Source organism: Macrotis lagotis, chromosome 6, assembly GCF_037893015.1.
Source record: "Macrotis lagotis isolate mMagLag1 chromosome 6, bilby.v1.9.chrom.fasta, whole genome shotgun sequence".
NCBI lineage: Eukaryota > Metazoa > Chordata > Mammalia > Peramelemorphia > Peramelidae > Macrotis > Macrotis lagotis.
In genome coordinates this window covers 61,754,237-61,778,142 of record NC_133663.1, presented here as the reverse complement: position 1 = coordinate 61,778,142, position 23,906 = coordinate 61,754,237, and the positions used below count along the sequence as shown (strand labels likewise).

Here is a 23,906-nt window from a genome sequence, read left to right as displayed (position 1 = left end):
AAGGATTAAATTCAACAGCTATAAATAAGTTACCAAAAAAAAAAAATAGATGGAATGAAATGGTAGACATCAGTTACTCTGAAAAAGATCTGGGTAGTTTTAGGTGGAGTCAGCACTTTGACAGTACAGCCAAATTCCTGATGTGATCTCTGACCAGGTGAAGAGCACAGGTGCCCAGCCTACATGAAGTAGAGAGTGACCACCTCACCGGGCTCTCCCCTCTTCAGACCCGCTCTGGAGTAGTGTACTCAGATCTAGGGACTATGGTCTAAGAGTCTTACTTTTATCTTTTATCTATTCATATCTTCCATGTTTCCAGGCAGTCCTTGTGCAAAATCTTGCTAAGTTGAAGAATGCCTGGAGGACAGTTTGAGTGATGATGGGTCTTGAACCCATGACCTATAACAACAGAGGGAAGGATCTGGGCATGCTTAGTCTGGAGAAGAAGGAACTGTATAGGTTATAGGTGTCTGCAAACATTTGAAGGGATGTCACATGAAAGAAGGAATACACTGGTTTTCCTTGTCTCCAAAGGGCAGAACCAGAAGCATTGAGTAGAAATTTCAAAGAGATATAGTATTCAGACAAACAAACCAGCAGTCACCTGTGAAAGACTGCAGTAAGAGCTGGGATTACAAAGGTCCTGGGTGGGGACTTTGGAAGAACTAAGCAATGGCTCTCAGACCATGACAGTTGGGGAGACCACAGAATGCCCTTAGGATAAGAGAAGGCTTCCTGGTTTTGCAGGTGCCATAGAACCATAAAACCATAAAGTGGAGGTTAGCATAGGAACTCGGGGAAAGTGTGAACCATAACCCAAAAAGTGTGGGAAATCAGAGTCTAGCCCTGGCAAAGTCTTGCTTCCGACACTCATCTGAACAGATGGAAAAAAAAAACAAAGGATCTGTGTATACAAAATTGTTGTACATCTAGAGATTCCCCCGACTATAGGGGAGAATAACTTTATGGCAAGCAAAGAGAAGTTTGAAGAAAAAAAATAGGTTTTGTACAAAGACTGCCTTTAAACATGGAAGAAATGTATAGATAAAAGATCAAATTAAGACTCTAAAGGAAAGAGAAAGAATAAATAGTTTATAGAAGGAAAGAGAGAAGTTTTCCCTAAGAAACTGACCTAGAACACAAAGAGAAACCAATAAATTTCTGAGGCTGCCTGAAAAATTAGAACTAAAGTCAAGACTGAAACAAGAAAAAAAAATGTAAGCTATAAGCTATCAAATTCAACTGATTTGGGAATATGCCCAAAGGGCAATACAACTGGGCATATCCTTTTGAGATCCAGACATACTATTAGGTTTGCATCCCAACAAGATCACAAAAAAAGAGTGGGAAAGCCCACATAGTACAAAAATATAGTAGCTCTTTTTATGGTGGCAAAGAATTGGAAATTAGGGAAATGTCCATCAAAATGAGAAATGGCTGAATAAGTTGTGGTATATGAACATTATGGAATATTACTGCACTATAAGAAAACAATGAGAAGGCAGATTTCAGGAAAACCTGGAAAGACTTATATGAACTGATGCCTAGTGAATAACTTTAACAGCAATATTGTGTAATGATTAACTATGATGGACTTAGCAATACAGCAAAGAAAATTCCAAAAGACCTGCAATGGAAAATGTCATCCACATCCAGACCAAAAACTATAGAATGCAGAACAAAGCATACTATCTTCACCTTTTTAATTTTGTTTTTTGCTTTTCCCTTCTCATGGTTTTCCCTTTTTTGTTCTTATTTTTCACAGAGTGACTAATATGGAGATATATGTAGCATGATGTACATGTATAACATATAAATTATTTGCTATCCTACAGATGAAGTGGGGTGGAAAACATGGGAGGCCGAAAATTTTACAAAAATGAATGATGAAAATTATCTCTACATACAGTTGGTAAAGAATCAATAAATTACATGAAGCAAAAAACATGAATGTGATGAAATGCATGGCCACTAAGATTCCTTTAACCAACTATCAAACTCTGTGATTCTATAGGGCTGGATACTTAAATATCCTGTAATTCTTTACTTCAAAATTCGGAAAGCATTTCAGTGTAGTTTTATACTTAACTATCAGCAATGAGGAGATGATAAAGAGATTCACCTTAATGGTAGGGCAATGAAGATCAAAAACAATAATAGAATTAACTAAAAATAGAGTGTACCTAAAGACTAGTGATCTGAGTTAAAACATATATACACTAAAAAAATTGTAATTTACTCAGTGATGTCAATTTTGTTTAGAAGTTTGAAAAAAGACAGAATCCTAAGAACATAATCATGTTTGCTTTGTGAATCACTAATGTCCCAAACAAATATTCATAAATTATGTGATATATTTTCATTTTTAGGGGTATTATTTCAGTAAAGAGGTCCAAGTAAGAGTTATTAGCAAATCCAAGTGATGAGCTATGTCTAGGTCCCTGACAGTAAATGCAAGTCTCACAAATTTGGCACTTTTCTCTAAATAAAATATTCTAAATGTCTTGTGTTCATTTAGGACATTATCACACACCCAAGCTGTTTATGGTAAGGTAGGAAGACATTTTAAAAAACTCTTCAATGTTCTTATTGTCATAGTTTGAAATATTCAAATAAAGATGTTCAAATACTTACCTGAATATAATCTACTGGATTCTTTCCTTCCCCTTCCTCAGAAACAAGGGCTTTCCCTTGCTCCCTTAGATATGAGCTCATACATTCACACATTGTTTTCAAACCATTTGGCACACGGCTAAATAACTTGTACATGCAGGCAAGGTCTAGAATTAGAAAGAAAAAAATGATTACAGTAAATTTAAGGTAATATGAGTAGGGGCAGCTAGCTGGCACAGTGAATAGAACACCCGTCCTGGAATCAGGAGGACCTGAGCTCAAATCTAGCCTCAGACACTTAATAATTAACCCAAGATGTGTAAGCTTTGGCAAGTCTGCCTTGCAAAAACCAAAAACCAAAAAGATAATGAGTAAAAACACACTACTCTAAAAACTCTAAAAGACTATTGATTATTGCTGTAATTAGTGGTTTCTGTTATGATGTTCAATTATGCAATAAAAAATTCAATTAGAATTAAACACCAAATAAATAAGTCTGAATCAAACTAATTTTCTGGAAGAGTAAATTGTATGATGTATTAAATATCAAATTATGGAGAGATCTCAAAACACGAAAATTAGAAGACATGTTATAGCAAAACATTTCTTCAAAATGACATCTTCAATATTTCAGAGGAGAATCTTTTATTCTTTAATCCACTATTAATTTTAGCATTGAACTTTTGGGTTGCAATAAATATCTTATAAAAAATGAAATTTATAGTGATAATGTTTATGATAACAATTAGGGAGAAAATCAAAATGACATCAAGCTCTACAGGCATTGATGTTTTTTACTTTTGTTCATCTTTTGAAAGTCAAGTGATAAGCATGAATAATTACTTCAACTAAAGAATGTAAGATCATAGAGAAAAAGATAAGTTCTCCTGGTCTTTGCAAATCTTGTTGGAAACTCAAAAGAAAAGTTGACTTTTCAATAAACCTTAGATTAATCCCACAGATTTTTCCAAGCGAAAACCAGTCAATATTCTATACAATACCTGTATTTAAAAAAAGATTTTGTTATAATTTAGATTACTAACAAGCGAATATTTATCAGACTGGTTAATTCAGAATGAGAAACCTGTCAGCAAAATAACTTTATACTTATTTTAAAGACAGAATGGGGAAATATATTATTCAGTATAAACCAATATTTTTATGCCCACATTTAACATTAAAATACATTTTAAATTATTAAATACCATCAACTAAGTTTTTCAAAATTCTCTTAAATTGATAAATGAGAAACCTGACAGTCATGTAAACAATGGGTCTGACTTATATATACATACTAAACTAAATTTATGAAACAAAAGCATTTTGGGAAACTGGTGCCCTATTATCCTATTTTTAAGTGTATACTTAAACTAAGTTGACAGTAGCAGAAAAAAGGACCTTCTAGCACTGTTACGGTTCAGATGACTTCTTGTACCCAAGACATTGGTTTGTACTTCCAAAACATGGGATAAGTTCATTGGACCAAACATAAGGAGAAGAATCTTATTTTTCTACTGAATAATAATTATAACCATAATAATACTAATAATTATCACTTGTATAGAGCCTGCCATGAGTTTACACTCCGTGGGATCTTATCTTCACAACAAGTCTGGGAGGCAGGTACTTTTTTCATGTTCATTTTACAATGGAGAAAATGATGGTAAACAGAAGTGAAGTGACTTGCCCAGAGCCACACATCTAAGAGTTAAGGAATGGAAATGAATTCAGGTCTTTTGAATACAGATTTCCCCAATCTATCCATTGCTCTGGCAGAAAATAAAATCTGATATGAATCTTAAAAGAAAAACAAGAGCTGCTAGAAGCTGGAGTGAAGGAGAGCATTTGAGGCATGAGAGTAAACAAGGGCAAGAATACCAAGAAAGGATCATAAATATTAGAGCTAAAAGAATTCTTGGAGGTCACTGAGTCCCAATGATGGGAAGTGACATGGCCAGGAACATAGTAACATAAAAAGTCTACAAGACTACCTCTCAATTACAGTATTTGGTACCTATCTGTTGTTTTTTTTCTCCCCAAAATGCCTTATATACATTCTCCTTCACTCTACCCACAGAATTACCACCCTACTTACCTCTCACCTAAATTGCTGCAACAACTTTAGCACTTGAGGCAATTTCTTTTTCAGATAAGATAGATCATTTCTCCATGAATCCTTTATCTTTTTCTTACACCATAGGTGTTTTGGATAGGATATCCCTAAAACTATGCCCTAATTCCTTTAGTAAAATAGGGAGTATAGAAAATGATTCTTAACAATTCTGACAGAAGAATGAGTATCAGATAGTTGTGTTACTTGTAAGTTTTATTATTAATTACATTATTAATTTTAAAACAAATTTAGACAATGCAAATTTCTCTCTTTTAACAATCTCTGTAGCCTTCAAAGTCATTCTTCTAGGAAAATAAGGCCAAAAATAAATAGTATGATATAGTTGTAGGAGACTTGGAACTGTCTTATATTTCACACTTCTAAAATCTGACAATCTAAATATGAATGTCAATAATTTAGTTAATCTCCAAAGAGTCGAGCATTTAACTTTTCTCTCAAATCTTAGAGTTTCTGATTGTTCTTTCCAAGGTCTTCAATATAAATTAAAATTTTAAGAAATCCTCCTCCTAGAGACTAAACCCCAAAGTTACGTTTGACCACATTCATACTGAAATCATATGAAACTTCCTGGAAAAAAAATATGCTTCAATTTCTAAATTATCACAAAACAGAAGCTGAAGAACTTGGAAAAAAACAGTATCTACAATAACTTGTTTTAAAATTTGTAGAAAAACTGTCCTGGCACTCATTTTTTTTTTCTCTGTCAAGAGGGAACTCAAATGAAGGACAGAAAAGGGAGAGAAAAAGAAGGAAGGCAGGAGATTATAAAGTTTTTCTAAGACAAGTCTAAGAGGCAGACACCCAGAAGCACAATCAAGTATTTAAGTTCAATAAGAGAAATTCCACCCAGAAGAGAACCTCCATCAATATTTGAAAAACCACAATTACTTTCAAAAACTCATAAAATTTAAAGAACCAAATAACACTTCAATACTTTTAAAACATACCTTCTGTCTTTCCATTTTTCAACATATGCACAAGTCCGGAATTCTCCATTTCTACTATGGTCTTCATATGTTTGGAAATTAGTTCTCTTTCAACAACCTTCACAATCGGCTCCTCAGTTGATTTGTCCAGGCAGTGCATCACTCGTTCTATTTCTTCATTAATTCTTGCCTCTACTTTCTTTATATAAACTGAAGCACTGTTTTCAGCTAAAAATTTCTGACTTTCCATCTGTAATTTAAAAAAACCCATGCTTTTTACATGTAGAAGATATTCGGGTATACTGTGTTTTTCTTTTGACCTCCATACTCTTGGCTACAAGACGATATCTTAAAAATGTATAATGGGGCGGCTAGGTGGCCCAGTGGATACAGCACTGGCCCTGGAGTCAGGAGTACCTGAGTTCAAATCCGGCCACAGACATTTAATAATTACCTAGCTGTGTGGCCTAGGGCAAGCCACTTAACCCGTTGCAAAAAAAAACAAAAAACAAAAAAACACCCTAAAAAAAAGTATAATAAACATTTTGTGTAGGTTGTTGAAGGAATCCAATTATGACAATTCTTTTAAAAATAATCTATTCTGTAGATGAAATGGTGCTCCTTAACAAAAGAACATACCTTAGAAGGTGAATTAGTCTAGCTACCTAAAACCAACCCTACAGAGAGTTCTGCTTGTGGCTTATTAAAACTTTCTAATTCTAATCTGATCAACATTAAGGAAAGTATGAAAAATATTGACAGATGAGAAAGTATCTACACAAATCTATAAAGAAAACCTCTCCTCAATATATCTTATTTAAAAAGTCCAAGAACTTCAGACATTTGTAAGGAACAGCTGAATTCCTCAAGTTGTCATTTAGCACCTCTTGTAAAACTTTTGTCACAGTCCAGAAAAGTAATTTTCATTATAAAATAATTGTGCTAATAGCTGCAATTTATTCTGGAATATGGTTTTACAAAAGTACATTTCAACTAAAGTGAAAACTAAAAGAAATAATCATTAAAATGTTTTGTGCTACTTGCTACATTGTTAGATTAAAAAAAAGTTTTTATTTACTCCTAACTATGTAAACTATTTGCTTGTGGACACATTTTCAGAGCAATTATTTACCCAATATTAATTTACCTGGAAGAATTCTGCAGACATCTCCAAAAATGGAGCTTCAAAATCTTCTTCATATACAGATCTTCCTTCAAGACCTAGAATCATTAACATCTGGCAAGCATTTCTTATTGCACCTCTGTGAAAAGAAATTTAATATTTTAGTTAACAGATAGCAATGGACATTTAAAAATGATTAAAACACTGAAAAATGATTTAAACTATATTAAATTCTCAAAACTTTTGATTTAACAGTCTACCACAAGTTACTTATTCTTAGAAGTTTTGTTATAAAATAAATTCTTAATTAATCAGCAAATGTTTTGGTGTGTGGTAGGGATGATACAAAGACAAAAAGATAAAAGGAATAAAAATTGCATATGTACTCAAAGAGCCTCCATAAGAGGATATCCAATGTACAAAGAACATATACTAGTTCTAAACACTGTGTTGTCAGAAACAACTATTAAAAAAAAAAAGAGGAACTTGACCAAAAAAAAAACTCTATTGCCTCTCAGACTGCTTCAGGTCAATCTTGACCACAGCACTGAAGCCTAAGGGTCTTGTACTTTACAAATCTACAACAAAAAGCTGCTCAGCTTTCAAACACCATCTTGCAAGGTTCATGCCACTGGAGTCATAGAACAAATGCAATAATACAAGGCAGCCAGGGGGCACCATATTGTATAGAGTGCCAGGCCTGGAGTCAGGAAGACCTGAATTCAAATATGACTTCTGGATGTGTGACCCTAGGCAAAGCACTTGGCACTTTCCTGTCTCAATTTCCTCAAATGAAAACTGTGGATAAAGGTGACACTTGCTTCCCAAAGTTTTTGTTAGGATAAAAATGAAACTATTTTTCAAGCAAACCTTACAGAGCTACATTAGGTGATATTATTGCCAGAAATTAAAGAAAAAATTATGAATTTTATTAAAAATGTAAAAAACTATGGGGCAGCTAGGTGGCACAGTAGATAAGAGCACTGGCCCTGGAGTCAGGAGTACCTGAGTTCAAATCTGGCCTCAGACACTTAATAATTACCTAAGTGTGTGGCCTTGGGCAAGCCACTGAACCCCACTGCCTTGCAAAAACCTAAAAAAAAAAAAAAAGTAAAAACTGAAACAATGACTTCAAGGCTCAATTTTTTAAAAGTCTGAGAAAAAAGATGAAATAATACAAAGTTAATATGAATTTCTCTCATGAAAAAGGTCAAGAGAACAAACTATTATTTAGAACGGGTTAAGAAAAGTATGAGAATGAAACAGTATGAAGGGTAAAGATAGAACACAACTGTCTACATTTCTATTAAATAAGTTTATTTACCAAAATGTATTAATGATGTCTAAAGTTAATTGTAGCAATAAACATAAATCATACCTGTCTACAACTTCTCCTTTTCTCTCTCTTGCAATCATGTCCAACAGAGTTTGCCTGAGGTGATCTCTAATACACCCATATCGTACAACTTGATCTCGAAAAATAATTAATCCCAAATTGTAGACATTCTCCACATTATTTTGCTGAACATAGACACGGTCCTGCAATTTAAAATGAAAATAAACAAACATAAATGTAATGTTTAATTTCCCCAAATCAGTACAAATAAATAAAATTCCTTTCAATTTAGGTAAAAATAGGCTATTTTGTTGTATTCAAAAATTATAAAAAAAATTGCTTTAATTATCTAAAAGTTACCCATAAAAGTTATCTTGGACATCAATAAAAGGCAACCTAGTTGATTCTACTATGTTAACAAAACTCAGGGAATCTTGGAGATGGAAGGGACTCTAGAGGCTATCTGCTCACTTCATCTACCTCTCCTGTAAGAAGACATTTTGTGAAGTGGAACAATTCCGATCCTGTTGACAAACCTTTTTACTTTCAAACATCTCCCTAGGTTAACAAACTTTTCTTTCTGTTAATCTGTGGGCTTCTCCCCTTTGCTCACAAATTCTGCTGAGGATAATTAAACAAGCCGAATCCCTCCTCTTCATTAGTTTTTGAAATATCTGAAAGCAATTAGGACATTTCCCATTCCATAGGCTAAATCTTCAACTGAGTGTTATGTGGCCCTAAAGGAAAATTTAATAAATGTCTGTTAATGGATGATTTCAGCTTTTGGCCATCTTGGTTTTCCTCTGGACATTCTTTAATCAAACATCATCCTAAATCATGATACTGAATATAGTCATACATATAAAGTTCCACCAGAGTAATGGATCTCTCACTTCTCTAGTTATACAATAAATCTTTAAGAGGAGAAAATTTCTTTTGTTGTGGGACTACTAGGTAATGTTATTGGCTCATTGAGCTTATATTACATCAATACTCTTAGCTCTGATTTTCACTGTGAAAACTTCTATCAGATGTGCCCCTCACATATCATGTATTTGTGAAAGTGGTCTTTGGACCTCACTACAGTTACTATTAAACTTTTATCCAATAGTTTACCTCTCAATATTTTGGTAGTTTCAGTTTCTATCATCCAATTATATATTGGATATCTCTCTTGGCTTTGCATTTTCTGCAAATCTGACAAATCAGCAATATCTTATCTAAGGCACTGATAAAAAATTTGGCGCAATCCTCCTCCCGAGCTGACATCAGATTTTAGGGGCTTTGGGTCCAGTCAGTCAACTAAGTTCAATATTCAAGACCTTTGCAACTAGAAAATACCACTAATTTACTAATTGCAAGGACCTAGATTTTTAAGAAAAATAATAGCATTATCTTTTATTAGAATAAAAGAAACTGTGCCCCCAAATTGAGAAATGGATTACTCTATTAAATGGATATGATGAAATAAACTCATATCCTGATAAAAACAAATGAAGAATTTGAGATGTTAACTGTGTTAAAAGTGAACGTGAATAAAGTTAAACCAAACAATGGTTACAAGGATCCAAATTAAGACACCACTAAAATAGAACTCAAGTAAAATTCGATGGATGCTGTTAATAGCAAATTATTCACCTTAAAGCATAAGTCATTTCCTTCAGTTAGAAATTTTAACTATAAAAGTGCAAATTGACGCATACTATTAGTTGCAATCACATCAGAAGCAGCTTTGCTTAACTTTAGAGGGAATTTTTTGGAGGATTACTATTTGGATATTTATTTTTTGGGATGTTTGTGGTAACAAGACTAAATTTCCTAAGTTTTAAAAATAAAATCTAGAGGGGTGGTGTAGTGGATAAAAGCACTGGCCTTGGAGTCAGGAGTACCTGGGTTCAAATCCAGTCTCAGAAACTTAATAATTACTTAGCTGTGTGGCCTTGGGCAAGCCACTTAAGCCCATTTGCTTTGCAAAAACCTAAAAAAAAAAAAAATCTAGAAAAATAATAGCTTTCATTTTTCTGAACTTTAGGTCTAATAATCTGAGTCAAGAAGCATTAGATTGGCACTATCCTTAATGAATCTATGTTCATTCTCTAATCATGGTTTTATTCTCTAAATTATCACTAAGTCATTTCTTTAAAAATATACTCTAGGGGCGGCTAGGTGGCGTAGTGGATAAAGCACCGGCCTTGGAGTCAGGAGTACCTGGGTTCAAATCTGGTCTCAGACACTTAATAATTACCTAGCTATGTGGCCTTGGGCAAGCCACTTAACCCCGTCTGCCTTGCAAAAATCTAAAAAAAAAAAAAAAAAAAAAAAAATACTCTAAAATTCTGCCAAGAGATTTTAGATCTTTGTTGTTCTTTCTTTTCCTTTGCAGTTTCAATCCATTCTCAGCATTAACACTCCTGAGTTTTCCTAAAGAACTCTATGATTCTTGGGGGCGGCTAGGTGGCACAGTGGATAAAGCACTGGCTCTGGAGTCAGGAGTACCTGGGTTCAAATCCGGTCTCAGACACTTAATAATGACCTAGCTGTGTGGCCTGGGGCAAGCCACTTAACCCCACTGCCTAGCAAAAACTTAAAAACCAACAAAAGAACTGTATGATCTTTTGTATTCATCTCCCATTACTTGTGTTTTGCTTCCATCTTCTGCACAAATCTTCTAAAAATCACATTTGGTTGATTAATTCACCGCATAATTAGTATCTTCAGGTAACTCCATTTTTCTTCCACATCACAAGTATTTATTTTTGTGTCTTCATTTTTCTGACCTATCCATCCCTCTACATTGACTTTCTCCCTACAACTTAAAGTCAGAGGACCCTATGGTCTGAAAGCAAGCTCACCTAAACACACAAGTTCATAGGATTCCTTTGACTCCAGCAATCCAAGAAACAAAACAAAAAAAGATAACAACTCATATAAGCTTCCTTCCAACATGATTAAATTAGAGAAGTGGAATGGGCAATAAAGTTAGTAACAGTCACAGATTTTACAGTATCATATTTATTTAACTGTTAAGATTTTAAATGCGAGCCTATAAAACAGCAATCAACAAATCAAACTACTAAAGGAGCCGAACTGTTATCAATATTGCCCTTCTGATTATAAAGAGCTAGAAACCAGAAATCACAGAACTGAGTTTCCTAATGTCCTTAAAGACAGTAATACTTTATGGATTACTTGGTTACCTTCTCTCATAACTTATGAACAGGAAAAATTCATCATGAAGATCACAGGATATCATTAGTTTAGAGATCTCAAGGACATCAGGGGTTACTTTTGTAAAATCTCCTCAATTCTATAGATGTAAAGATTGAGGATTGGACAGATTTAAGGGCCAGGTTCATTCATGATAGGAATCCAGCTCCTCTATCCAAATCTAGCAGTCAGAAGCTAATTCAGAAACAGAGGCAATGCTGTTTCCACTATACCATACTGTATCCTATATGATAGAAATAAAAAAAAAATCTGGATAGCCTAGAACAGTGATAGAATCTAGTTAAAGTTAAAAGGAATATAAATCATTTATGTGGGTTAAATAAATATTTGACCCTGGGCAAGTCCCTTAATCCCAAATGCCTTGCAAATAAAAAGAAGTGCATAATAGCTTCCCCCATATTCTATGTTCTCAGGCAAAAACCAAACTAGGGAATTGTGATCAGTCTGGTATATCACATTTTAAGGACATATATAAACAGAATAAATATTCAAGAAAGTAAGTCAGGATAGTGAAAAATAACTAACTTCAGGCCATATGAAGACTAGTGGAAGGTACCAGGAAATCTAACTGCCTATTATTTATAGCTGATTATTATATTAATGACCCATAGCTTATTCATTCATTCCCCAAATAATAGATATTTACTTTGATTCCAGTTTTTTGCTAACCCAAGAAGTATTATTATGAATATTTTGGTTTATGTAGTACTTTTCTGTCTTTGACCCCCTTGGTATATTTGCCTTTGGGGATAAACTCTAGGTTAAAAGATATGGATAGTTTAGCCACATTTTAATACAATTCCAAACTGCTTTCTAGAAATGGCTAGATCAATTCACAGTTCCATTGAAGCATATTAGTTTACCTTCTTTTTCCATTTTCTGCAACGTATTTCCATATTTTGTCATCTTTTCCAATTTTCTTGGTGTAAGGTGAAACCTCAAAGATGTTTTGATTTATATTTTCTTATTGGTAATTTTAAAAACTCTTTCAACATTTTCTTATATTGGTACAACTCAATCACAGACAACGATAATCTCTCCAAATATTTAGCCATAATGAATAACTAATTGGCTATGCTAAGTTCTGTTGTAAGAATTTTATTTAAAAGTTCGATATTAATATTGAGTGATTTGGTCAATAGCTTTATTTGTTTTATTCCTTCCTGGTTTGTGGTTTTAGGACCACATTTGTTTTCATACAGGGTTTTATGGCTGAAAATTTATACAGAATCCGAGTACAGTGGATGTAGACAATGTCCCTTTTCTTTAGTGGTTTACCCAGGATCACGTAGCCTTTAAATGTCTGAAGAAGTTCAAATACAAATTTTCCATGGACGTTACTATTCACTATTCTATCCTGCATCCCTAATTAATTGCATTCTAAATGTTAGAAATAGTTAGGAATGACAGATGTCCCTGTTGTTTTCAGGGGGTTTCTTGGGAGTCAGATGAGCTTTGAATGTTCAAAGATGACTTAGCAGAAAACAAAAAGATGATCACTTGCAATACATTATCACCCACAATGTTTTCAACTCTTCAGTTTTAATTGTAGCAAAGAATATAATGCGTAGGAAATAAATATCTATTGTGAACTTTTTATTTGCTCTTGAAAATAAATTTGACAATATTAATCTCTCTATAAATCTATCTAAATTGGGGAAATTTTCCTTTAGTAGCTATTTATGAACTATTCCATTCCATCTCCTGAGTTTAGGATAAAAACCTTTCATATTTTAATAATCTGACATTGTGCATTTTTAATAATTTCTTTAAAATTTATGGTTTTGCTATATAATTCTTTTCTTTTGCATGTAATAAATTCCAGCTTTTTTGGTATTTGATTTCCCTTTTTCTTTTAATCAGGGTTATCCAAAATAAAGACTGCATTGTGAATTTTAAGTAGCCCGTCTGTGAGTTTTAATTTTCATGAGCAAAAAAATAAAATAAATAATCTCATTGATGTTAATTTTCTTTAAGCAGATTATGGAGGGCAGCATATCGCCTAGGATTTTCAATCTGTGGAATGCATCCCATCTATATGATGCAGACAAGTCAGGATGCAGCTTACCTTTATACTGGTGTGTTGTCGCTATATTGTCTTGTGTTTGCTCTCATGCCTTCACCTGTCATACTGATGACATGTGTTCCCTCACTTTCTAAGAAATTAAAAATACCGTGACCTTTTGAACCACTTTCTAAACCCAACTAAGGTGAGACTACAAATTAACTATCATATTAATGAACTGTATTTTTTATTCTGGGTGAGGCTGTCTAATAAATATTTTATTTTAATGCAGTATTAAGGTAACCTAAGATTAGACAGCCCTGTTTTAAATGATAATTGGTGCTTTATCAATTTTGTTATTCTCTTCAAGGATCCAACTTTTACCTTTGTTTATAATTTCTAAGGATTTTTTACTTTACATTTTATCTATTTCTCAATTAGTATAGAAGAGAGAAGTGACTTTGTCTTTTGTTGATAATGATGCTTATTTACCTGTCATTTGTTTCTACTGTATAAGGTGTTAAGATGTCAAATATTGTAGCTCACCTGTGCAGGGTTTTTTTGTTGTTTGTTTGGGGCAGGAAAGCTTCAAATTATTCTTTTATTTGTCTTAGGTCCATCTTTCTTCAGTCATGATTGAACTTGGTAGGGAAGGACATGTGATTTTTGGTTAGAGTTTGAGCTCTTTGATATTAATATATTTTCCCCATTCTCAAAGATTTCTTATTATTGAAGAATGCCTTTCAGTTCAATCAACAAACACTGCTTAAGTACCTTTCTGTTCTCAGACACTGTTTTCTTTTGGCTATTTGAAAAATGTATTATCTATTCTGAAAATTCTAATCTCAAGAGTAGAGGTTTGGTGGCACAGCATGGATTCTAAGGTTCTCAGCAGTTTTCCAGTATTACTGTGCTGCAGTAATGCAATTTGCAACTAGATAAAAACAAATCAGCATTTTGTACCTCTTGGAGTGCAAAAGAGTTTAGGCCAAGTCACTGCCATAAGGGAAACAACAAGGAACACAACCATATCCTGAAGCCCAGAAGGCCTAGCACACAGAGGAAGGAAGGGAGAAATGGAATGGAGTATATATTTATTACAGTGCCTTGTACTGGGAAGAGTTAGGCTGTGGTGGGAATACTGAATGGAGTCTCTTAAGTTCTTCAATGTTTCATGGATTATTTTAAAATCAATGTAGTTCTTTCCTTGTTTTAAAGATTTGGTTTCCATGATTCTGTATCTGGTATAAAACTTCTTTTTCCGAAATTCTGGTACGGAGGATGTTTGAGGGAAACAACTACTTCACTGTCTTACTTTTTTTTCCCCCCAGTAAGAAATCTGAAAGGCATTAAGACATGGAAAGTGCTAAACATGAGAACAAAAACAAAGCTGAACATGTCTTAACAGAAAATGAGTGGTCATCAAAGTGAAAGTCTTTTCATAATCATTTCTATGGGCATATAGATGTTTCTTGTAGAGTCAAAATCGAAATAAACACCAAATTAGAAGTATCAAGTGAGATGAAGGGATAGTATAAAATTACAACAGCTTCAACCTGAACCAGTTAAATGTGTTATCGATGCTCAAAAATGGGAAATGAAACAATAAGACACCGACAAAGTATCACCATTTCTCACAGAAGTTTAATTAATGTTGGGCACCAATCATAACAAGGTGCCCAAAGGAGTCCAGAAACACAAATTCTTAGCTTGGGCAGTGGAGAGAAATTTATTTACAAAAGCTTAGTTTGGGATCCAATGAAACCACAACGGGGGGGGGGGGGGGTGGTGAAAAAAAATTGAAACGATTACTATAAGAAATTATTTTATTTATCAGTGGCAATATAATCACTATATTTTAACAGTTCAATTTCTGATTTGCTAAATGAAGAAACAAAAAATGATACTAAAGAAGATAAGAGCAGTTGGACTAGATCAGGTAAATAGAAGGATATCTTTACTTGGAGGTGACAATTTGGAGAATACTAGAAAACTGATTCTTAAGATAAATGAAAGAGATAAACACACTGGAGGGGAAAAAAAGAGTAGTATTATTATCCAAAACTATAACTACAAAACCATCAATATATGTCAAATCATTAATCCATTTTCTCATCTTTATAAGAATGATTTACACATGGCTTTCTTGATAAAAACATGAGAAGGAAATAGACAGGCTTTCAAACAATTTTCTAAGAAGCTAGGTATAGTTGATAGCATGCTGGACTTAGGAGTCAAGAAGACTTGAGTTCAAATCCTACCTCAGACACCAGCAGTGTGACTCTGGGCAAGTCACTTAACCTCTCTCAGCCTCAGTTCCCTCATCTGTAAAATGAGGATAATAATAACACTTACCTCACAGGGTTTTTGTGAGGATCACATGAGATAATGTATGTAAAGTGCTTTGCAAACCTTATAGCACTATATTAATGTTACCTCTTATTACTACAGTAGATTAAAATTGTATAATTACATAAAATACATGGAATCTAAGATTCTTCTGTTTACTTACACATTTTAGAGGATAAAAAAATAAAACCTTTAAGTCTTTCCTTCAGCAAGGTATGTCCTATACCTGTTAAAAATCATTCACAATTCCCTGATAGACAAAAGCAGTGACAACTGTTTCATAATCAACTCACTGTTTAACAGCAATTGAAGATGGAAACCCACCAAATCTCTGTCATTACAACAGAGAATATACACTGAAGAATCCAAGAAAGAGGGAATTCCCTATTAAGGGTTCTAACTTTGATTTCAGAGAATTCATGAATTTAGAGTAGAAACAAATAACAAATACTTCTTCATTTTCATCAATTTTTATCTCCTTAGTAATCATATGTATTTTATGGATTTAAGAAAATTGTATTGAGAGGGGGCCAAGAGGCTTCCTGAGATGATCAAAGGGATCCATGAGACACACAGAAAAGGTTTAGAAATCATGCCATAGATGTTGAGGTCCTCCAGAAGCCAAATACAAATGACACTGCATAGATCATATAAAGCAAAAAATACTGAAGAGTCTCCTAAATAAACTCACAATTGTAAAAAAGTTCACCATAACAACTCACACAAGAACAACCAAGTGGATGAAGAAAGTTTATTATTCAGGATATAATATGCAGTAGTATGGATATGAACTAGTTCATCAGTACTTCTATCTTTAGACAGATACAACAGATGGATAATGAGCTAATCACAGAAGGAAAAGGGGGCTGTATTGCTTCAGAGAAACTGTACAATCCTTTTAAATATCTCCAGCTGCTTTCTAAGTGCACAACAACCCACAGTCCCACATAAATACTTTGCCAGTGACTCTGTGCATCTGTAATTCATCTAACATCAAAATCATTTCAAAATGGCAATTATGGGAAAAAAAGAATGACAATTATAGATAATCCATAGGACAATGGAGAAACTCATGACAAGTATTTTGCTAATAATAGAAGGTACATAATTAGAGATATATAAACTATACCATTTGGAAGATTATTATTGGAAAAGGGAGATGGGCTGGTCATATACACAAGGACTAGAGAGTAAAAGATGGATAGCCTGCTAGCTCACATTCAAGGTCTTAAAAAGGGCAGCTCCCAGACTGCTAAGAGGCCCTCAATGGAGTATGTATGGGACAGCTATGACAAGAGCTGCAGAGGACAAGAAGGTACGGACTAAGGTTACATCCTCAATCAATGGAATTAAAAAATTTACTGAAGAGACTAAGTCTGTTATAGAAGATAATCTTTAAAAATTAAAAAGAAATGAAATACAACATTCCAAAAAAAAAAAAGAAAAAACACAAATGACACATATGAGAACTATTATCACACACTTCAATGCATTACACTTTGCAAACTGGAATTCCTACTCTTGGATGTAACAATGGAAAAGAAATGTGGCCCCATAGAGTTTTAATGAAAATCATTAAATACTTCTGATTACTTAACAGTAAACAGACAAAGATTATAATACCCTACTGGCTATGTAATTTGAATACATACACAGAATTCTTGCTGAGATGATTATAGGTCTATGTCACTCCACAGAACAAAACTGTCCTTCAAATGCTGGTTTGTAAAGCACAATCCAAAAATCTAAACCATGTGAACATAAATGTTCGAACAAATGAAAACCCTCAGCTCAAACTAAATACAAAATCTGCCATGAGGCAGAGATGTAGGTGCTCCCATTGTGCCAAGACCTCTTCTCAATGCTGGGCAGAGAAATACAGATCAGGGAACTTTCATTAAAATGGCATAGAGGGGATCTGGAATGGGATGGAGGACACTACCAACAGCAGTGCCTTGGAGCAAAACAAGTGGAACCTCAGGCAGAGAGTTCCCTAGGCAGGCAGTGAAGCAGCTGAGGAGGAGATGGAGGGTTCAGGCATGAATGTTTAGAAAACTTCACCAGAAGATTTCTTTAAATAGTAGACTGTTCAAGTTTCAAAAATTTTATTTTATTGTAAACTGGGATGGACCGGGGGGGGGGGGGGGGGCGTCAAATGGCTAGGAAGTGACTATCTCCCTTTAAGACCTTTAGCTAGTCATTTGCTTTCTTCTCTAGGTCTGAAGAACATTTAGATGTTATACAAAACCAGTTCTAAAAATTCTCTAACTCTATGCTCTTTCTAACCATGCATAAGCAACTGGTTTTTTTTTTAGGTTTTTTGCAAGGCAAATGGGGTTAAGTGGCTTGCCCAAGGCCACACAGCTAGGTAATTATTAAGTGTCTGAGACAGGATTTGAACCCAGGTACTCCTGACTCCCAGGACTGGTGCTTTATCCACTGTGCCACCTAGCTGCCCCTGCATAAGCAATTCTTAAACAGAATTCTGCACATATTTATCCCACTAAATAGTACCAACACTTGCTAGACATGAACTCCTCCAAAAAATATATGGTAATTAAAATGGTCAAGTAGATCAGTGCATCTAGTCAATCTTTTCTTTCTCAAATTCAAATAAGCTTCCATGGCAATCTGTTCCTGGATCATTCCTAATTTCATTAAAGATGAATACCATCAGAATGGTAATTGGGCAAACTCACATTTCGGGAGCCCTGATGTTTAAAAGAGCTTTCACATTTTCTTTTATTCTGTCTCACTTCCTTGAAATAACTCCATTTGATCAATCTAGAAAAGGTGCTGTACATAACTTTTAACTTTTCACAGCAGTTTTTCTAAATATCCCTCAAACTTTCCATGATCCCCCTCTTCCCTTTCTCTTAGCTAAGAACTTTGCCTCATGTACCACTGAAAAAGCAGAAGCCATTTCCTCAAAGCTCTTCCTTATTCCCTCTTCTCCACTTCATATCACGAGATAGGTATCTTAGGCTACTATTTCCTTTGTGTCTGTTTACATTAAAAGATGGTCCATCTCCTTGGCAAGGTGAAGTTCTCTAAATGTAAAAGTTCATCCATTTTATCTTGTCTTTTTCACAGCTCTCTCCCCCTCTCACTTATTTTCAATTTCTACTGGCTGCTTCCCTGCTATCTCCAAACATGCCCATACCTTTCTGAGTACCCTCCCCCCCAATCCTTAAAAAATTCCCCATCGTTTGATCCATTCATCTTGCTAGTTAGCCCTTTTGTGACTGAACTCCATAAGGAGGTCTGTAATCAGTACCTCCAACTTCCTTTCCTAAACCTTCTGCAATCTGGCTTCTAAAGTTATCATTCAGCTGAAACTTTTCTCCAGTAACTATATACATGTGTGTGTGTGTGTGTGTGTGTGTGTGTGAATGAATAAAAATGTGTTAAAGTTAGACTGTGATGAGGACAAAGAAAGTATTTACAAGAAAATTTTTGGAAAGATAACTTTCAGCTGAGGACTGGTAAGGGGAAAAATAAATTAGTGAAGATTTTATTCATGGAGGCAATACTCAAGATGCGTCTCGAAGGAAAGGATCAACCATTGTTAATAAAGAAATTCATACAGGCATCAAAAGTGATAATTTGGTTCAGATAGAATGGCATATGGGACAACTAGGTGGCACAGCTTTCCAAATTCAAGTCTTAGAGAAAAAAAGATGAGTTTAATTTTGGAAATGTTGAATATGAGAAACTGACCATCCAGGTGACGATATTTATCTCAGGTGGCTGAAAATTGAAGAGAAAAGTTCCAAAAGGGTGGGATTATATACATATGGAGATTATCTGTGTATAATATATTAGAAGTTATGGAAGTGGGTACAATCACAAGGGAGAGAAGACAGAGATAAGACCTGAGAATATAACTTTGCTAGTATATTCATTAATTCCAACAAGAATTTTACTATATATCTTCTGAAAATCAGAGAAGAGACAAATAAAAAAAATTGAAATGACAAAAAAATCCACTAGGAGTAATTGCTTGAAAATGCAAGCAAGATAGACTAAATAACTTGTTTATACCAAAAATAAATAAATAAATAAAAATCCCCAACAAATGAAGAAAACAGGGAAATTATTACAAACTAATCTGCCTAGTAATAAATCAACAAAACTGATGGCTTAAAGGAATATTTATAAAAAACATTAATGGACCAAGAGCTATGCTAGGGATACAAAGACAAGAACGAATAAGTTCAGGGAAAGAAACTGATATTCTAACTAGAGAATCAAATACAAAAGGTATACAAAGCAAGTTTTACTGGGGCACCTGGAAGGGATCAGGAAAAAGTCCTTTAGAAGGTGGCAGTTGAATTGAGACTAGAGATTGTTACAGATTTTATGAGGTGAAGGTAAGGGAGGCAATGCATTCCAAGTGAACCACTTGGGCAGACATAAGTGTCTACACAATAGTGACTGGAGATGGGAAACAATGTCGATATATTCTCAGAGATGTGATAAAGGAATGGAGTTTAGATTGGGGATAGATACAAAGAGGTAGGTAGAGTAATCAGAGAAATCATAGTTCAATCCTCGGGAAGTCACGTCTTCACCAAGAAACCAGAGAGCTAAGATAAGGCCCAGAAGGGAGTGCTGGGGTACACCAGCATAGGGAGGACAGCTTGAATGATGACCCAAAAAAATTGACTGAACAAAAGTGAGTGGCCAGGCATGGTGTGTTTGTCTGGTTTTCCAAAAGGACTGTGAGATTATGAGATGTCTTAACTAGCACAAAAACTGGGATTGAAGTGAGACAGAGTTGCAGAGTCCTCAGCCTCCTCTCTTCCAGTGTCACATCAGGATGACTGGTGCAAGCCAAGGATACAGTGGATGACTACGGCATCTTCCATGTCTGACCAAGCTCTAAGCACTCTACAGTGACTGCTTCAGCCACATTCCTGATCACTGCAACAAATCATTCTCATTCACTCATTCTGCTGGGGGATGTCTTCATGTTCTTGGTGTAGACATATCCCCCTAATTTATCAATAGGTTTGAGGTCCATCAATCACCTTCAACCTAGTTTGGCCTGTCTGCTGAGATAGATGATCAGGGTGTGGCTGTTGCATATGCCACAGGTTCTTGGAGCCACAGGTGAGATATGGATGAATCAGGTAGACACCCAAAGGTGACTGAGTAGCCCTAAAAAGGGTTCAGAAAGCCCTCACACCAGAGGAAGTAGTACATCTGAACACTCCATACACCCCTGGTCAGACATGTAGGAGAACCAGGAAAGAACAACATCACAAAAACTCAAGAGAATAGAGAGAATGCAGAAGCAGGGAGGAGGATGATCAAATTGTGTCAAATGTTGCATAGGTCAAGAAGGATTATAACATTTGGCAATTTAATTTTGCCATTCCTGGAGAGGGAAGGTTTGGTTAAGTCAAGAGGTCAGGAGTCAAGACTCCAACAAGTGGAAAAGTGAATGGGAGTAGAGAAATTTGAGACAGTGAGCCTATTTTTTCCTTACCTAGGAGTTTGGTTGTGAAAGAGAGAAGAGATGTGTATGATAGTAATGTGAAGGGAAGGTAGATTTGGGAGAATGAGCTAAGTGACAATACTGCTGGAGAATACAAAAAGTGATGGAACAAGATTTAGTCTTAGTGAGAAGAAAAGCTACCTTTTCTTCCAAGACTAGAGGAAGAGGGGAAGGAGGTTTGAAGTGTAGAATGGGCAAGGAAAAATATGCTCAGAATGTCAACACAGAGTCTAGTCACAGCAATTGGGTTCATTACAAATTTATGTTATATAATCTCAAATTGCTGCATACACACCCTTTTACTCTTCCCTGATTAGCGGTTTATTCACCTACTGTAAATTTTTACTTCTCTCTTTAAATCTTCTATGGTACCATGTCCCCCCTCTAGACCTTTTATGAAATTTTTCACTAAAATATTTGACAAGCTCTTCTGTTGAAAGCAAGGGAGGAAGAGTTGAGCAGACTACTGCCTGAAGACATAAGTTTTAGAATAGGTACTAAGGGAAATGAGAAAGAAAATCAATCAGGGTCAAAGACAGGTATTTCTCTGATAGTGGCTATATTGTATTTTTACAATTTCATAACTTCTCTGTATAATTCCATCCTTACTATCACAAATAAGAACAGATTCATGCTCTTCATTTATGGTTTTCTTTGTCTGAGCAAAGATCACTGGCAGGTGGAGAAGGATGAAGAAAAGAAAAACTTATAACAATAAATGGAAATTAATATACTTTTCTGTTGCATTTTAATAGTGGAAGTCAATATGGTTAAAAAGTCCTGAAAGAAAGCTAGTTTGCCTGACTCTAATGTACAGACAAAGAACTTAATGGTTACTATTTGATTAGATAAGTCTGCATTTATATTTAATAAAGATCTAATAATTTGTCTTCTAAACTAGGATGAATTCATTTTAATAATACAAGAAGGACCAGAGATTTGCCAGCTTTATAGTAGAATTTCCTCCTTCAAAAGGATCAAAACAAGTCTATGACTTAGTAGTAAGTCCTAAATAATTGTCCAAATAACAGAGAAGTTACAAGGATTGGATACTAAACAACACTTAAGTTTTGTAAAGTATGATGGATAGAGTGCTGGTTTTAGAAGCAGAAAGACAGGTGCAGCTAGGTGGCACAGTGGATAAGAGCACCAGACCTGGAGTCAGGAGGACTGAGTTCAAATATGACCTCAGACTAGTTGTGTGACCTTGGGCAAATCACTGAACCCAAATGACCTCACCAAAAAAAAAAAAAGAATCAGAAAGACAAGGGTTCAAATCTTACTCCTTTTATTACCTACACCAATGGTAAGGCACTTAACCTTTGTAAAGTTATGTTTCATCTATAAAATAGTAGTAGTATACTACAGTGTCTATCTCAGGTTTTTAGAAGGTTCAAGAAGCCAGTCTATGTAGATTCTTTTCCAAGTGCCATATAAATGTCAGATATTTTAAAATTATACATCCAGTTGGGTAGTAATGAGGCCTGATGAACAAGTATTCCTATCATTACCACGAACTCCAACACAATTGAATTCTATGGTATATAGATAAGGGTATCATGTCCAGCTTTGAGATAATTCATCACATAGAAAATTTATGTGTGTATAATCAAAATGAGACCATTCTGTAATACAAAAGAAAACTGCTTACTATGGATAGTTCAACTCCTGTCTATTAATCAAGTGAATACATAACACATAACATTTTCTAAAAATTTTATCTTACTGAACATATGAAAAACATTTTTCAGGAGTGGATTTTCACTGTGGGAAAAAGATGAGAATGCATGTACATTTTTAAAAATGCTATTAGCTTTAACCAGTTTCTTTCTGTGAACACAGAAAGGTCTTACTTAATGGAGCAAACAAACTATGTTCAATGTGCAATTTTTCAAATCCAGTCACCTAAATTAAAAATAATAATCCTTATAAATAACAGAAAAATGAAAGAAAAATGAAAATTTCCCTTCAGTTAAAGAACTAAATATTCATTGTAAAAAAATTTGTGAGACCTAACAAACCAACCCTTCTAAGAATGTAAAATTCACAAATGGCAATAAAAAAACGAAAAAGAAGAACAACACTTCCACTCTGATTATTAAGGAAATATGTAATTTACCATTTTCTTGCTTCTATGGACTTTATAGAAGCCAAAGACTTAGACATGATAATTAAAAAAAAAAAGAATCCCCTTTTTTTATTTTACATCTTTCATCCTTCCTGAAGGAATTATCACCTACCATATACATTAGAATGTCTCTAATCATCACCATAGCTGTCTGATGATCATTCCAAGCTTGATTTAGTGTTTGAAGAAAGTTGTTATTCAATGAATTTAGTACATCTTCTCGCACCTAAAAAAAAGAGACTGATTTTAGTCTATAGTTTATCAAAGAATGAGTAACAGAATTTCATTTTTTAGTTAAGAGAACAATCTATAGAAAGTTCAGTTTTGATAAATTTGCCCAGCTCAAAAATAATTACAATTCTATATATAAGTACTATATACACTGTGTTTTCATCTCTTTTAATGAAAAAAATGTCAAGAAAAGAAGTCTTATGTCATTTTTTCAATTTTTTTTTTTGCAAGGCAATGGGGTTAAGTGGCTTGCCCAAGGCCACACAAGGTAATTATTGTCTGAGGCCAGATTTGAACTCAGGTATTCCTGACTCCAGGGCCAATGGCTCT

General features: G+C 34.5%; 1 protein-coding gene across 2 annotated transcripts in view; it reads right to left on the bottom strand.

Moving 5' to 3' along the window:
* Positions 1 to 23,906, bottom strand: part of CUL3 (cullin 3) — a 110,718-nt gene that overhangs the window by 25,188 nt on the left and 61,624 nt on the right. Inside the window, exons 1-5 of one of the 2 annotated variants that reach the window (XM_074191259.1) lie at positions 23,458 to 23,603; positions 8,175 to 8,335; positions 6,821 to 6,935; positions 5,695 to 5,923; positions 2,635 to 2,780 (exon numbers count right to left, since the gene is read on the bottom strand). In XM_074191259.1, the coding sequence (XP_074047360.1) occupies positions 2,635 to 2,780; positions 5,695 to 5,923; positions 6,821 to 6,935; positions 8,175 to 8,335; positions 23,458 to 23,490 (684 nt within the window). In that variant the 5' untranslated portion in view covers positions 23,491 to 23,603. Of the gene's footprint in view, positions 1 to 2,634; positions 2,781 to 5,694; positions 5,924 to 6,820; positions 6,936 to 8,174; positions 8,336 to 23,457; positions 23,604 to 23,906 lie in introns of those variants that run through there. The other variant, XM_074191260.1, reaches the window with a different exon arrangement.